Consider the following 14,788-nt stretch of genomic DNA (forward strand, 5'->3'; position numbering starts at 1 on the left):
TGTTTCTCCATCTCCAAAGTGTATAGAAACACAATGCTCCCCTCACTATCCAGCACCATCACGAGACGGAGCGCCTCTGTGTTATAGTGTGTGTGTGTTTGTGTTGAAGTGCTTTTTCACGTGTGTCTCCCCATTGATGTTGTTGTTCACACACAGAGAGAGAAGAGAGAACCAATTATGGAATGGCTCTATAGCTATATCTCCTTCATACAAGATTGCGAGACACAATACAGAAACCAATAGAGAGCCGGATCTCAATCTATGACCCCGGTGAGGGTCAATGGAAAGTCTGACCTGTGAGTGAGTATGTGTGTGAGATTACTGGTGTTCTCAGTTCCATGTTGGAAATGCTCCAGGCATTTAATGTCTCTTCCCACTGAATGCCGTAAGGACTGGTTCAGCTGTAGCTTTCCCACTGCACACCACTGGTTTAGCATTAGCATATTCTGCTGGGGTACTATGCAGTCTGGAGATGGTTAGGGTTTGAGGGTGGTGTTACTGGCTGTGTCCATGCTTTGAATCATGACCCTTAACAATAGCTGAACTGGAGGAGGGACGGCTGGCTGCAGACATAGGGAGATTTTCAATTGGGAAAAGTCTGTCCTCTCCTCGACTCCTCTGTCCTCCTCTCCTCCGTGACCCGGAAACCGTTATGTGGTCGAGTTGTCGAGGAAAGTGTCAATTTGTTAGTAGCCGAACTGAGGACTATGCTCCCATCCTCGATTGCTGCTTCAGCAGAGGATGCACAAGTATCCTCGTGGTGGCTAGCACGGAAGTGTTTTCAAATGGCCCCCCCCCCCTTTTGAATTAGCTGTTTAGTCAGAGGAGAAAAGCAAACATTTAAAAACGATACGCTACTTATCGTTTTATCTAGAAAATGTCTGCCACAACTAGCTACATTTCTTTTATCACTTTAGACATTTCTTTTGGGATTCCACCTGTGTAAACGTCATTTGTCTGATGACGTGCGAGTCTACTTTCTTACACGCGCATTTGTTTCCACGTTTCCTTTCCTCCCAAGGAGGCGAGCGAAAACAGTTGAGAACCCTTGCCTGTGTGTATGTGTGTGTGTGTGTAAAAGAGAGTGTGTGTGTATTTGGTGTGCCATCATAAATGCTCAAGATCCCTCTCCATTTCCACCATTCTCTTTAGACTAGCTGTAGTTATTGCATAGACATGTGCTTTAGGCTTTTTTTAAATAAATGATGCTTCTGATTCTTTCCTATGTCAGATATTTCACGTAACAGGGTATCATTCACTCTGGTTTCTCTCTCCTTTTGTGCCTCTCTCTATCTTCTCCTGACCTAACCAGTGTTTGTTTCCCGTTTCCTTCCCCTCCCTCCCTCCGGATTCAACTTCTCCCTTCTTTGTACCCCCTCTGTTTCTCTCTTCCTCTCTTCCCTTCTCCCTTCCTTCCTTCCATTCATCCCCCCATCTCTCCAGCCTCAGATCCCCTTGGATTCTACACTCTTTCATGTGGGTGGGTGTGTGTTTTCGTGAAAAACAGCCCACTCTGAGCTCACACACATGCCATCTATAAAACATCTATACTAGGGCCAGATATGTTGAACAGAGACCGAGGACCAAATCTGTTCTCCTCAGCCAAACTTTGAGGAAGACAAGAAACAATGTTAGATCGAAGAGAAGAGACAGTCAGTAGATAGATAGATAGATAGATAGATAGCCACACACAGCAGGGGCGCATTGAATGTGCTGAAGTATTTATTGTTTTTAATGGCTATGGTAACTATCAGCAAGGCAATAGCCCTGTAGGGAGGAGGAGGAAGAGGAGGAGGAAGATTATTGCAAAATGGACATAATTTTTCTATGTTTATCTAATAGAAAACATTGACATAGAGAATATGATTTATAGACAATATTCTTCTTTTGTTTTGATCTCAAAAGAGACTGACGGCGAAAAGAGAAGTGAAGGGAACATTTCACATGGCTCGTTGTACTGAAACTGGCATACTGGGTTCTTTGTGTTTAGACGGAGATATTTAATTAAGCCTGAATGAATAATTTCACACACACTGAGAAGGATTGTGGATTTATAGAGGCGACTAGCTTTGATGTAGAAACACTTACAAATTGGGCCACTGGCTTTATGTCGGCAGAAGCTTTACAGACAACTAATGTACGCAAACTAGACTATGGTAGTGAGATCATCTCTCTCTCTCTCTCTCTCTCATGAAGAATCAGGCAAAAGAGGTCAAACCACTTCCACCTTCACATAACAACCAATTCACAAATTGCCACGGCCATTGTCAATCAGTGATAACACCGTTAGGAGAAGAAACAACTTACAAAGCGTTCCCCCATCTGCAGTCAGCGTGACAGTAGAGGATCAGGGGTTAAAGGTCAGGGGTCAGGGAGATGGATGGGAAGAGAGGGTAAGTTATGTCCTCACCACAGATAAAAGACCACAGCCACACATCAACACATCTTACTGGAAAGGAGGACTGGGGGATGGAGGGATGGGGGATGGAGGGATGGAGGGATGGGGGAAGGGGAAAAGAGACCAGAAAACGAAGCTATACCCAAAAGATGACCACCACACATCTTACAGGAAAGACTATCCCAGGCTGAGGCTGAGGAATGGAGATGGATGGGAGAAGGAAAAGGGATAAGTCAAAAAGCAAAGCTATAACCAGACAAAGATCTTCCGGTCCATTGGATTGAAGAGAACGTCCTGTCCCTGTCCATTCTAGACCCCCCCCCCCCCCCCCCCCACTCGCTTCCCATGTCCCACATCACTGAAGAACAGATAATCCTGTCTAGGCTATTTTTTGAATCGTTGAAGTCACACGGTTCCAAACAAGTAAACCAACATAACCACTCAAATCTGCCCCAGACCAACCAGTGTCATGTGATACCACACCAGCTCACATACAGTGTTAAAACTAGAGTGGCCCGGTTGGGCTAATGTGAACTCCGCAAATGCCCTAAACAATGTTTCCTCTATGGCTGTACTAATAACAGCTACACAGCTGCGTTGACGAATAAAGCCTATTCATACTCTTCTCCATGCCGTCTTTATTTAGGTTTCCCTCCACTTCTCTTCCTCTGATGTGTTACTGTTGAGGGAGGGGGAGAGAGGGGAGGGTTACTGTTAACACACTATCACCTTACCATCCCTCTGTCCTTACGGGGACTAAACTGGGAGCTTTCTCCTCAGAATACCTCATCTATCTCTATGGTCATCTATCTCTATGGTCATCCAACTCTATGGTCATCCAGCTCAATGGTCATCCAGCTCTATGGTCATCCAGTATTTAGCTAGCTGGATTTATCCCTCTCTAGCTCTGCACCAAACTTTGACTCCCATCTTTGTCTTATTATATTGATGTTGTTGTGGTTTGCCGGGCTTCACCATGTGTCCATGCAGGTGTGTGTCTGCTGCTGCCCTTTGCCTTAGTTAAACTCCCATCCATCTATAAGGAGACCTGAGAAATCCCAGTAGTTGACTTAGAGAGTTTATCATTCTATCACGAGCCCCGACTTCTCTTGACCGGTTATGTAACCTTTGCCCGCCTCCATCTCTGTCTTTCTCTCTCCCTCCAACTTCTCTGATGCCGCTGCTCTCCAGCTGACCCTGTGCTGCTACCAACCTTGTTTGTGTATGAGGTTGGATATTGTGATAGCAAATCATTCAATTTCCGTTTAAAAAATGGACAACTAAGTATCTATTATATTCTTCCTCCCACTGTCCTTCTTTATATCTCTCTCTTTCTCTCTTTCCCTCCTCTCTCTCTCTCCAGACTCATACTCAGCGGCGGGCAGCGAGGGTAGCATCTCCACCTCCGTGGCATCCCTGCCCCCGACCGTGACGGCGTCCGTTACCTCCGCCCCCAGCTCCCCGGGCTCGCGGCGTTCCGTCAGCACCCTGAAGAGGTGGCTGACCAATCCTGTCCGCAAGCTCAGCGCCGGGGCCGTCAACATCTCCACCAGCGCTAAGGGGGAGCGGCAGGTCAGGAAGTTGGATGAGGGAAGCAAGCCGCCTCCTCCTATTCCACCCCCTCGCCACAGTCATGACCTGGGCCTGGGAGGGCTGGGGCTGGGCAACCCCCTGGGATCAGAGGACCACCTCAACACCATACTACCCATCACACACAAAGAGATGGTGAGTGGAGAGGCATTGCTAAGCACCAGTATTAAGGGTACAGTAGTGTCCATAGACCTACATACGTACCAGTGGAGGCTGCTGAGGGGAGGACAGCTCATAATAATGGCTGGAGCGGAAGGAATGAAAGGGCATCAAACCATGTGTTTGATGTATTTGATACCATTCCACCTGTTCCGCTCCAGTCATTCCCACGAGTCCGTCCTCCCCAATTAAGGTGCCACCGACCTCCTGCGACACATACAGGTATGTACATATATCACAGTGAGGAGTAGCTACTGTACACTGGGACTATGGCTAGTGACAGATCTGAAATGTGCCTCCTCAAAAGTAAACTCATCAGTATACTCTGTATAACTCCACAGTAATCTGTATATAATAGCTAGATATATATGTCTCATATCACAAGGTAGCATAGGCTTATGAACAGGCTCAATAGTAAATAGACTAACGATTGTTTAGTGCAGCTGTCTGTCAAACACAGATCTACAAGTCTTCCTGTGTAAATATATAGTAATGCCAGCTTCCCCATAGATATACAGTATGTTTTATCTCTACTTAGCTTCCCTAACCACAGCCTATTGACAGTACAATACCTCGCCTATGAATACTATGAATGACTGCTCCAGTGTAAACACATGGTGGACAGTGTGATAGCTATGGCAGGGCTGATGCTGCTCGTTACACTGTGGATGGTGGTCCTGCCTCTCACCTCTGGGGATGTTTCTGACACAGTCACAGTGTTACACTGATTCATGTTGATGTGTTGAGTAATGTTGCTGTGTTATGTTGAGGAATCGTGTTCCTTCTGTCTCGCTGTGTGTGTATGTGTGTGCTCATGCGGTGTGTGTGTGTGTGTGTTGTAGGAGTGCAGGTATAATTTGGCCAGTCCTGAGGACCTCTCCCCAGCAACCCTAAACTCTCCCAGCTACCTGTCCGACTCACTACAAGGCTGTACTTCACTGGCCTACACACAGGTGAGTCGACGCGCGTGCGCACACACACACACACACACACACACCACACACACCCACACACACTCTGAGTTCACACCTACAGCCCTGTGTAACAGAGGTGGTTTGGGGAACCATGTTTGCCTGTTGACAAACTTTGCCTGAGACCTGACAACTCGTGTTAGCCCCCGAGCAAATGCCTAGGTCCAGGAGGCTAAACAAGGTAAATACAGTCATGCAATCCATCTTATCAACAGGGTCAGAGAGCACATACTCAGTCAACTTATCCAACCTAAAACAACACAATAAATCGCACTGAACTGTTGAAGAAATGAATTGGTAATCTATTGACGGTATTGGCTCTGTTGCTGCTCAGTGTGGGGGACTAGGGGAGATTTACTCTGAGGAAAACCAGACAGGGACATGGTGACCTCACAAGGCTTTGTTTCCATGGCCCTGAGACAGACCTGGATTTGAAAGGGAGCCCCTCTCACAACCCCCCCACCCGCTGCTGCTGGGCTTGGCAGATCAAACACACTCTCTCTGTCTCAAACATACACAGAAGGACACACACGCAGACAGACGGACAGACACCTAGATTAACACAAGGCCCTCTCAGAGTTCATCAATAGGAGGCAGTCCAGTGGGGAAGGTTTGTCAAGGCTATGGCCCAAATGGCACCCTATAGGTCTCTGGTCAAAAGTAGCGCACTATATAGGGAATAGGGTGCAATTTGGGACGCACCCCTTGTTAGGGTTCTGTGTGATGGATGCTTCACATTCAACTACAAAGAACATGCCTCCAGATAAAAAGGAAATGGCACAGAGGAGAAATTTAATGGAAGATGACATGTGTTCCTGGAAATGACAAGGTCCACACAATGACCTGTTTCATTTACACATCAAACATTGGGAATGAAGTGTGAACGGCAACAGCAAATGGGATAGATGGCATTTGAAACAGAGAAGATTGTAATCGGGCCTAGATAATGGATACTGCGTCAGGCAGACATAAGAGAGACAGGACTAACTGGACTCTTAAGGGTCAGTATTGATAAAGGTTTTAAAACTCAGTGGAACAAGGGAGCTATATCTGAACTTGTCCAATTAGAACACCTATTTTTGTTTTCCGTTGCAAAACGTTTTGTTACAGTGTGCCCTGCTAAACACGACCCAGGTGCACCAGACCACCACATCAGTCTGCTAAGTCTGTTATTCCCCTCCAGTTCTGGCTGTGGGGAATAACAATTCAGTCATAATAACAGTCAGTCATAAGGCTCTGGTGGCAGGATTATACACAGACAGAGACAGGGGAGAGAAGGGAATGAGATCACTGGTTCCGTCTGTACTGACAGAGACAAGGTGGAGAGAGAGGGAAAGGGAGAGAGAGGGGGGAGAACGAGAGAGAGAGAGAGTGAGCGAAAGAGAGAGAGAGTGAGACAGAAGGGACAGGGAGAAAAGGAACGGGAGAGAGTGTGTGAGAGAAAGAGAGAGAATTAGAAAAATTGAGCGAAAGAAAGAGGGGGATTAAAGTATGTAGGTCAGTCATCTCAGGGTCATGGCTTCTGTCATTCTGCTTTCTCTCTCTCTCACTCTCCCTCTCCCTCCCTCTCTTGCCCTCTCTCTCTCTCTCTCTCTCTCTCTGTTTTTGTCTTCTGACCACCCTCAGGAGATAAAAGATTAGACTTTCATTCTGCCAATTTCTTATTCTCATTCACTCTTATACACATTCTAGTAAATTCCCTTTCTCTTTAACTCATATACAGTACATTCTGTTTAGTGCTTACCCTATTTCCCTCTCTTCCTCTTCCTCTACCTCTTCATTCAGGATACTGATCTGCTAATCTGACCTAACATTCCTACAGAGGCCCAGTTTGATCAATTGTTTATTATTTGTTAGTCAACGGAAAATTCCTCGACGGACTTCAGTCAAACAGTCAAACAATGTAGTACTGTTACCCAAGAAACTGGACTAAAATGCACCAAGAGTTATAGCTCAGCTTGCTCTATTTATCAAAGGGGTTTTCCTTCCTCTCTTCAGGAGAGATAAACGTTTGTCTGGACTGTTACTGTCTGGATGCACTTTGAGAGATTCATAGTTTCTCCTTCAAGTAGGAAAGGAAGAGTTTGGAGAGTTCATAGAATATAGTTTTATCACCATGCACGCCCACAAGCACACACACTACCTCCACCTCACTAAGGGATTGTTTTCCTGTAGGAACAACAACAGCCGTGATCTCAGCTTTTATTAAGCTTTTGCAAGCAAAAATAGAGGAGTAAAGAGAGAGGGGGGGGGGGGGGGTGGAGAAAGAGAGAGTGTTCTTTCCTTTGGGGTTCTACCAGAGCAGAGGACATGTGGTAATGATCAGGATCAGGCAGTCAGGGAGAGACCTGTCAGCCAGGGCAGGAAAGCTAGGACACACACATGCACACACACAGACGGACAGCCAGACCGACACACACAACCACTGTGTACTCTACATCTTTAGTAAAAGGTTACATTTGCAGAAGTTGATTGGAAATAAAAGGCCACAGGTGAACATATAGCTATGCCGAGGAGTCTGGGCGGGAGTAAACATTTGAACAAATAGCGGCTGAACAGGTTGAACCAGGCCAGAGGGCAGGGCTGGTGGTGAACTAGAGAAAGTACCCTCCATCCATCAGGGAGACTGGCAGAGGAGTCACAGGGATTTGTTTTTGTATTTGTATTTGTATTTATTAAGGATCACCATTAGCTGATGCCAAGGCAGCAGCTACTCTTCCCTGGGTCCAGCAACATTAAATTGTATATAACTGCCTTAACATTACATGACATTACATTTCATAACACATTAAGTGTGTGCCCTCAGGCCACTACTCTAATACCACATACACTACATGACCAAAAGTATGTGGACATCTCATTCCAAAATCATGGGCATTAAAATGGAGTTGGTACCCCCTTTGCTGCTATAACTGCCCCCACTCTTCTGGGAAGGCTTTCCACTAGATGTTGGAACATTGCTGCGAGGACTTGCTTCCATTCAGCCACAAGAGCATTAGTGAGGTCGGGCACTGATGTTGGGCGATTAGGCCTGGCTTGCAGTCGGCGTTCCAAATTCATCCCAAAGGTGTTCGATGGGGTTGAGGTCATGGCTCTGTGCAGGCCAGTCAAGTTCTTCCACACCGATCTCCACAAACCATTTCTGTATGGACCTCGCTTTGTGCACTGGGGCATTGTCATGCTGAAACAGGAAAGGGCCTTCCCCAAACTGTTGCCACAAGGTTGGAACCACTGAATCGTCTAGAATGTCATTGTTTGCTGTAGCGTTAAGATTTCCCTTCACTGGAACTAAGGGGCCTAGCCCGAACCATGAAAAACAGCCCCAGACCATTATTCCTCCTCCATCAAACTTTACAGTTGGCACTATGCATTGGGGCAGGTAGCGTTCTCCTTGCACCCTCCAAACACAGATTCGTCTGTCGGTCTGCCAGATGGTGAAGCGTGATTCATCACTCCAGAGAACGCGTTTCCACTGCTCCAGAGTCCAATGGCGGCGAGCTTTACACCACTCCAGCTGACGCTTGGCATTGCGCATGGTGATCTTAGGCTTGTGCGCGGCAGCTCGGCCATGGAAACCCATTTCATGAAGCTCCCGACAAACAGTTCTTGTGCTGACGTTGCTTCCAAAGGCAGTTTGTAGTGAGTGTTGCAACCGAGGACAGTGTGGCCTACCACTTCACGGCTGAGCCGTTGTTGCTTCTAGACATTTCCACTTCACAATAACAGCACTTAAAGTTGACTGGGGCAGCTCTAGTAGGGCAGAAATTGGACGAACTGACTTCTTGGAAAGGTGGCATCTTATGACGGTGCCACGTTGAAAGTCTACTAAGCTCTTCAGTAAGGCCATTCTACTGCCAATGTTTGTCTATGGAGATTGCATGGCTGTGTGCTCAGTTTTATACACCTGTCAGCAACGGGTGTGGCTGAAATAGCCGAATCCACTAATTTGAAGGGGTGTCCACATACTTTTGAATATATAGTGTATCTACGTGTGTAGAGTGTGTTTAGGATGTGGGTGTTTGATTAGTTGTGTACTGTGGGTCTAAGTCGGAGAAGATGTGCATGGCTGGAACATGGAGGCCTAGAAGTGAGGACAGACAGAGGGTTTACTCAGTCACGAGTGAATGAATAAGCAGAAAGAAAGCTGATGAAGCTGAACAACATTGCTCAACAAAGAAGGGAGACTTTCACAAGAAAAGGAAGAGTGGTTTGCCGACCATTTAAACAGGGGAGTCAGTGTGTGCATGTCTTAAGAAGGTTGACAAACACACATTCAGTTCTATTCTAAGACATGTACATGAAGAGCAGAAGACTGTGGCCAATGAACAAGAGATGCTCATTTCTCACACAAGCATGACAGTGTATCTTACTGCTCATACAAGCGTTGCTGTAGTGTAGAGACAATGCTTCAATGTTCAGGGATCTCCTTGGGAATGTATCTAAGTTCCAGGAAAGTAGCCTGTGAAAAGGCACTCATGCGTACCTCATCAACCCAACTGATTGTTTACTATGTCGCACACTTCCTGAATGGATTGGGATTGGATGTTTATGCTGACACAATGTTCAGTGCTGGTCTGTACCCTACTATTTCTACATTGGGTGTAGAGCAGTGGAGGCTGCTGAGGGGAGGACGGCTCATAATAATGTCTGGAACGGAGCAAATGGAATGGCATCAAACACATAGAAACCATGTTTGATGTATTTGATACCATTCCACTGATTCCACTCCAGCCATTACCACGAGCCCGTCCTCCCCAATTAAGGTGCCACCAACGTCCTGGGGTGTAGGGGCTGGGCAGTAAACCGTAAAAAATTATATCCGGTATTCATTCACGGACTGGTTTGGATTTTTACTTTACCTTCTATAACAGTATTGTAATGTTTGTTACATTAAATAATTCAGTAATGACTCGAAAAAATCACTGCTAACAGCTGAGAAGAGAACTGCTATCTTAGCTAACTTGCAAGCACAACAAGTCCACAACTCTGGGAGTACAGACCCACAGAAAAATGGCCGACTACCCCATAGTGCATGAGCCATGGGGTCGGTCGGGCTCACTTGGGGTGACGATGTCTCATAGTGGTGAGTTTAAAAAAAATCTATGTCTCTAGAGTTGGAAAATGTGTGATAGCAGTGCAGCAATGGCAGCATTCTCTGTGTTATCAGTCTCTCATTCATCCCTCCATTCCATTCATTTTTTCCCATAGGGATGTTACCCTATGACAAACAATGTCAGTATACAACAAGGTATTGTACACTTATACCCTTTAATCATAAATCATTGGAAAGCTTAGATTCACAGCTTAGATTCACAGCTATCCATCAGCATATTTAGACACAAGTTCGGAAGGTTCAGGTCAACAGAACTTTGAGCTTTGACCTCTAGGGTACATATCAGAATTACCTGTATAAATTGCTTTTAAAAGGAAACCCTGATACATTTTGAAATCTATGGACATACACTTTCAAAAAAATATATTTGAGACATCGTCACCCCAAGTGAGCCTGACGTCCCAAATTTGGGAGTCTGGCTCATGGACTACAAGTGCCGAAAGTAAGAACTACAATTGAAGCCATAAATGCAGTCAAAGAGGAGAATAATTATTCTGCCAACAATTTATTTTTTATAGAGACATACTAAGGTAAAAAGAAACGTGACACAATGTTTAAATGATAACAAATTAGTGCAGGAAATGAATAACTTGATAAAATCATGGAAGTGAATGCTGGAATTGAACAAATAATTATGGAAATAGCAACCATTGGTAGAGTACCAGAGTTAGAGGCTACAAAAGAGGATTTTGATTCCTATGCACAATAGGACTTCACTGTCAGTTTTGGCTGAACAGTTTGGCTGAACAGTTTAAAACAATCAGAATGGAGAAAGCCCATTAAAACCACTTACAATTAATGTCTTGCCATCCTAGTGTCATGCACAACCCATAAAGCATATTTAGAACTTTTATTATTCAGAAACATAAAATACCATAAAAAAAATGAAAAATACAGTGCTATGATATTTTGGCCATATCGTCCAGCCCTAATTGGGTGCTATGCTAACACCACAGAGATCCAATTAAATTATATGTAATTCTATACCTAAGACATTCTGTCAAATTATTGTCTCTACCTACCCTGTTCTCTTTCTTTCTCTCCCTCTGTCTTTCTCTTTCATGGTGACTTTTCCACACCATACACTATTATTGGTGACAATCAGATCCCCTTATCATTCTGTCACTGTCCCTAGTGTCTGGCTGCTCTCCCTCCCTGGTCACCTTGGCAACCTGCATCATTATCCTCTCTCCCTCTCTCTTTCACTTTGCCTCTCTCTCTCCCTCCCTTTGCCTGTCTGCATCCCTTCCTCTCTCTCCCGCTCTCACTTTGCCTCTCTCTCGCTCATCTCCCTCAATTTCCCCTCCCTCTCTCCCTCACTTTGCCTTTCTCTCTCTTTACCTCAATTTCTCCCTCCCTCACCCCCCGTTACATTGCCTCTCTATCCCTCAATTGGATATTTCCCTCACCCTTTTTCTCTCCTGCTATATTAAAAATGCCAACGGACCACAGATTATATCCTAACCGTATTCCCTGTCCCCTCTGTTTCAACAGGATACTCAGCCCACCAATGTCTATCCAGATGACAACGGCTCAGTGTTGATGGACGACACCTCCAGCCAATCATCAGCCGCAGCTGACAATGAGGAGAGGAGGAGTGCCTTAGAAAAGAGCATGTAAGTGGTTCACCTTTAGTTACACAACACAACACTGCCCTTACTATTCTTCACTCTAAAACTGATCCAAAGTTTGATGTACAACACAGCATTGCCATAAGTATCAACACACTGACAGCAGTTACATGAGAGTGTCACTGTGTCATCTTAAACGGACAAGACTGTTTGCAAATATTTTGTATTGATGGGGATGACAGGGGCACCAAAAGTCTGCAGTATTTGTCATCCTCTGTCTCTCTGTCCAGGTACGTACTGAAGGAACTCATAGAGACAGAGAAACTGTATGTGGAAGACCTGAGGTTCATAGTAGAGGTGAGAATACAGCATTATAACCATATTCAATCACAGTAATATCAACAGCGGCTTAAGAAGTTTGAAATCCTTCGCCTTTTGTATCAACAAAGGCATAAGAAGAACCCCCACCCACGTATTCTATTACTTGGCCTTGAAATCCTTGTCATCACAATACCTTCAGTTTCTTTCAACATAGCTTGGTCTGGCTCCAAAAACTGCCATTCTGTTATTGGGATGAATATATATATATATATATATATATATATATATATATATATATATATATATATATATTAGATTACTATCATGTTACAATGACAGCGGTGGATATACACTGTAGGTGAAGAAATTATTGTCTCAGCAAAACTGAAGATTTCAGAAAGTTCATTTGGGCCCAGTGTTGTTATAGCAACATAATAGCGACATGCCTATATTTTTCCAAGTCAGAAATAGTTATTCTCCAGGTAGGTATGTACAGTATATATTACAGTAATACATAGGCTTTAGCTCAGCAGGTTAACACAGTCTTAAATGGCATATTATTATTATTATTATTATTGTTGTGTGCAGGAAACCAGGGTTCGAATCCCAGTCAGTCACATACAGTATATCTGATCTGAGGTTGTGTGTGTGTGTGTGTGTGTGTGTGTGTGTGTGTGTGTGTGTGTGTGTGTGTGTCTCCTCTACAGGGCTACATGGCCACTATGAATACCAAGGGCATACCTGAGGACATGAAGGGAAAAGACAAGATTGTATTTGGAAACATTCACCAAATGTTCGACTGGCATAAAGAGTGAGTATCGAAGATGTACTGTGGAGAGTGTGATTGTGTGTGATAGTGTGTGTGTAACCTATCTCTCTCTCTCTGTCTAGCTACTTCCTGGGGGAACTGGAGAAGTGTATAGCAGAACCAGAGAGACTGGCCCAACTTTTCATAAAGCATGTGAGTCTACTTACACACACAGCGAGTAGCTGTTTCCTGTGTCTGTTTGGTGTGAGTTGAGGTAAATAGCTGTGAGGAAACACATGAAGAGCTCCTATTTATACTCCAACGTGCCGTGCCCCTGTCAAGATTTATGTCAGCTGCTAGCATTCGCCACTCCACTTCCCTGTTATAGATAGGTCTCAGAAGAGCCTGCACACACACACACACACCAGCGTTTCCCCCTCCACTTCCTTGTTATTGATAGCTAGGGTCTTAGACCTGCCTGTGTTTTTCTAGCCACAGACAGGCTGGCTAGCCTCCAGACCAGACCAGACACGACTTGACCAGTCAGTCAGGAAGTGTGTGTGTGTGTGTTTGTGCGTGCATGCCTTCGTGTGTGTGTGTGTGGCTGGACTGAACGGTCAGGAAGCAAGTGGAGAATAACAGTCTGAAGAAACAGGCAGAAAAAAGCTACATAAATAAGTCTCAGAAATAATAAACACTAGACTATTTGATATGCAGACCATTTTCCTCCAACCCCAAAGACGACCTATTTCTGCCCCTGTATCTGTGGTCTGGTACGGAGAAAAATGAACAGGAGATGAAAGATATAGTGTACAGATATACTGCAGAGTTTATTGTTCTTAGAATATAACTTAATGAGTAGAGCTTTAGATGTGGATTCAGATAATTACATTTATGTTAATTGGTTAAGTGGAGACAGAGTGGTCATGTTGGGTTAATTCGACCAACTTGGAGTTAAATAGATTGAGTTAATGAGTTATCTCTCGCTCTCGCTCTCGCTCTTTCTCTCTCTCTCTCCCTCTCTCCCTGGCCTTTAAAACAATTCAATAAGACTTGAAGACGTGATGAAGTTAAAAGGCTGTGAGGGAATAAAGCAGCTTGTAACTAAATCTAATGGTGTCAAACTGTGAAAACAAGCACACTAGCAACATGGCCTGTAAAAACAAAATGGAGTCCAGGAGAACCTTTATATAGAAGGGTTTATTTCAAATTCGACATTACAAGGTATCAATTAATTATTTGACACGATTCACATAAATACACTATTCAAAATCATCAGCACAATAAAAACTACAACTTTAAAATACATATATTTTGGAAAACTGTCAGTGCTAAGGGTAAGACAGATGTGGCTGTCCATAGCTCACTGGTTGAGCAGCCTAATCATGTATGGTACTGGTTGAGTAGCCTAGTCATGTATGGTACTGGTTGAGCAGCCTAGTCATGTATGGTACTGGTTGAGCAGCCTAGTCATGTATGGTACTGGTTGAGCAGCCTAGTCATGTATGGTACTGGTTGAGCAGCCTAGTCATGTATGGTACTGGTTGAGCAGCCTAGTCATGTATGGTATCACGCTTCTTGGATGGATTCCAACATTGTTGAGGACCGGGTAACACGATCAGAGATGGAGGAGCGTTCTGGGGGCAGCACGTGTCGGTAGAGGCCCGGTTTGAGGAGGGTCTTTTCAAACTCTGCGGTCCGGTTTTCCAGACGCGTTTGCAAGGAGGGCAGATTGAGGCAGTTGCAAGCGTTGCTGTAGCCTTTGTTTTCCACACCCAGTATGATGCTCACCGCCCTGCCCTGTATCCTCTAGATCCTGTCCTGCTGTTTGCTGGTTAAAACAGAGTGCCACACTGGCACATGCCGTATGTATGTGGTGTACACCGTCACCATGTCCTCCTGTGGGACGGAGCTAAA

At 44.8% G+C, this 14,788-nt stretch overlaps 1 protein-coding gene across 1 annotated transcript in view; it reads left to right on the forward strand.

The window, feature by feature from the left end:
* The window catches only part of LOC311149367 (rho guanine nucleotide exchange factor 25-like), a gene marked incomplete at its 5' end in the record, with an annotated part of 65,106 nt that overhangs the window by 30,703 nt on the left and 19,615 nt on the right, over positions 1-14,788 (forward strand). Inside the window, 6 exons of the mRNA XM_084186535.1 lie at positions 3,762-4,123; positions 4,990-5,100; positions 11,726-11,847; positions 12,093-12,159; positions 12,831-12,934; positions 13,015-13,084. Coding sequence (XP_084042661.1) covers positions 3,762-4,123; positions 4,990-5,100; positions 11,726-11,847; positions 12,093-12,159; positions 12,831-12,934; positions 13,015-13,084 — 836 coding nt within the window. The remainder of the gene's footprint in view (positions 1-3,761; positions 4,124-4,989; positions 5,101-11,725; positions 11,848-12,092; positions 12,160-12,830; positions 12,935-13,014; positions 13,085-14,788) is intronic.

Source organism: Coregonus lavaretus (assembly GCF_964263955.1).
Source record: "Coregonus lavaretus genome assembly, chromosome: 22".
Taxonomy (NCBI): Eukaryota; Metazoa; Chordata; class Actinopteri; order Salmoniformes; family Salmonidae; genus Coregonus; species Coregonus lavaretus.